Source organism: Eumetopias jubatus, unplaced genomic scaffold (genome assembly GCF_037043125.1).
Source record: "Eumetopias jubatus isolate StellerSeaLion01/CBP00866 unplaced genomic scaffold, mEumJub1_p1.0 scaffold_13, whole genome shotgun sequence".
NCBI lineage: Eukaryota > Metazoa > Chordata > Mammalia > Carnivora > Otariidae > Eumetopias > Eumetopias jubatus.
Genome location: NW_028274819.1, coordinates 12,465,527 through 12,467,683, shown reverse-complemented (window position 1 = coordinate 12,467,683; position 2,157 = coordinate 12,465,527). Strand labels below are relative to the sequence as shown.

Genomic DNA, 2,157 nt, shown 5'->3' with positions numbered 1-2,157 from the left:
TTATTAAGAAGAATTTTTCAGATAAGAACATATTTATGGGTGATTCCTCTTAACCTATTATTCTTAGGTATATATTTTTAAAGATATGTAAACTTTGTAAACAAAGATATGTAAACTTTGTAAACTTAATATCTGGGAAAATTACTATAAGAAATTAGAAATTTGTCGGCTGGACAGGTAAATATTTTCTCTAGATCTGAGGTGGATGAAAGTGACTTATTGTAGCTTCTTCGTAATTAAAATCTGAATCCTATAGAAGACTTTGCCTTCTCCACAGCCTTTTTAAAGGCACTCTTGACCTCTTTGTTCTTCAGGCTAGACCACTGGGTTCAGCATGGGGATGACCATGGTGTAGAACATGGATGCCGCTTTGTCCATGTCCATGGAATGGCTGGAGCTGGGCTGTAAGTACATGAAGGTGCCCGTCCCATAGAAGATGGAAACAGTGGTCAGGTGGGAGGCACAGGTGGAAAAGGCCTTCTGGCATCCCTCAGATGAGCGCATCCTCAGAATAGTGATAAATATAAACACGTAGGAGATCAAGATGACCAAGACAGAAAAGAGGACATTGAAGCCCACTACCAAAAAAATAGCCATCTCCCTGATGTAGATGTCTGAACATGAGAAAGCGAGGAGCAGAGGAGCATCACAGAAGAAGTGATCAACCACATTGGCTCTACAGAAGGAGAGCCTGAAAATGTTCCCAGTGTGGATGGAGGCATTCAGGAAACCACAGACGTAGCAGCCCATGGCCAGATGAGCACACACACCTGTCGTCATGATGGTGGTGTAATGCAGGGGTTTGCACACTGCTGCAAAACGGTCATAAGCCATTGAGGCCAACAGGAAGCTTTCTACAGTGATAAAGGCTACAAGGAGAAAGAACTGGGGGGCACAAGCATTGTAGGAGATGACCTTGTCTCCTATAAGTAATCCAGCCATGACCTTGGGAGTGACAGCTGTAGAGTAACCAAAGTCCACCAGAGACAGATTACTGAGGAAAAAGTACATGGGGGTGTGGAGATGGGAGTCCCAGAGAATCAGTGCCATCATGCCCATGTTCCCAACCACAGTGATGAGGTAAATGAGGGTGAACATGATAAAGAGGGGGATCTGCAGCTCTGGGGCATTGGTTAACCCCACAAGAATGAACTCAGTCACTTCTGTACTGTTCTCCATGGGGGTCAGTTGGGAATTATGCGGCTGCCCTGGAGCAGTGAGCAAATCGAATCCGAATTATAAACGGAGTGGATTCCGCTGAAATCAGTCCGCATGTCCACTCTGTGTCTTACTTCGGTATTGCAAGAATTTGTTTTCAGGATGTTCTAGAACTAAAGCATGGTTATGACAACAACATGCAATCTTAAATCATTACAGAATGCCAGAAAAAGGATTTGGAGATAATGCATCCCAATCTCTTAACTTCATAGAAGACCGAATTAAGGCAAAAAGAAGAAAAGAAAGGACTTAAGTAATGTCACCAGAGTTGTTGCTAATTGGAACAGCTCAGACTTCCAAGTAAAACCTTACAAAACAACCACAAATTACTCTTTGTATTAAACTAGAATCGCTTAGTAAAATTAATGTGAAAGTGAGTTAATTTTGCTTCAACTGGCCTTTTTTTTTTGTCTTGTCCATTGTGTCAAGAACAGTGTTATATGCTAGTAAAAGATAGTTATATAAAGCATGTCCTTAGCCTAAAGTATATCTTTGGGCAAACACATGAAGGAAGTAGGGGAGCGAGTCTATATTTGGGGAAAGAGCAATTCAGGCAGAGGCAACAACAAATACATGGTACTAGGGTTTGAACATGCCGAGATTGTTCTAGGGACAGCAACAAAACCAATAAGGCTACAGTGGGAAGGAAAGTTTAGGTGAGAGAGGTAGAGCGGGGGGGGGATCCATACACTACATTAAATTATGAAGCTTTTATTTTGAGTGAGATTGGAAAACATTACAGGATTTAGACCAAAAAGGGACATAATCTGACTTCTTTTTTAAAAAGGTCACTCTTGTAGATCTGTTGGTAATTGAATTTAACATAATAAGGATGGAAGGTGCTGGAAAAATTAGGAGGCCACTGTAATATTCTAGGTAAATGATGGTGCGTGCCTGAACCAAGATGGTAGTGTGAGAGATAATGAGAAATCCATCCAC

The 2,157-nt window shown here is 41.5% G+C and overlaps 1 protein-coding gene across 1 annotated transcript; it reads right to left on the bottom strand.

Moving 5' to 3' along the window:
- Positions 1–236: 236 nt before the first annotated feature.
- LOC114215351 (olfactory receptor 5B12-like) lies at positions 237–1,182 on the bottom strand. The gene is given in 2 exon segments (XM_028111303.2): positions 237–318; positions 320–1,182. Coding segments are annotated over 2 exon segments (942 nt in total). The 5' UTR covers positions 1,180–1,182.
- Between the last annotated feature and the right edge of the window lie 975 nt (positions 1,183–2,157).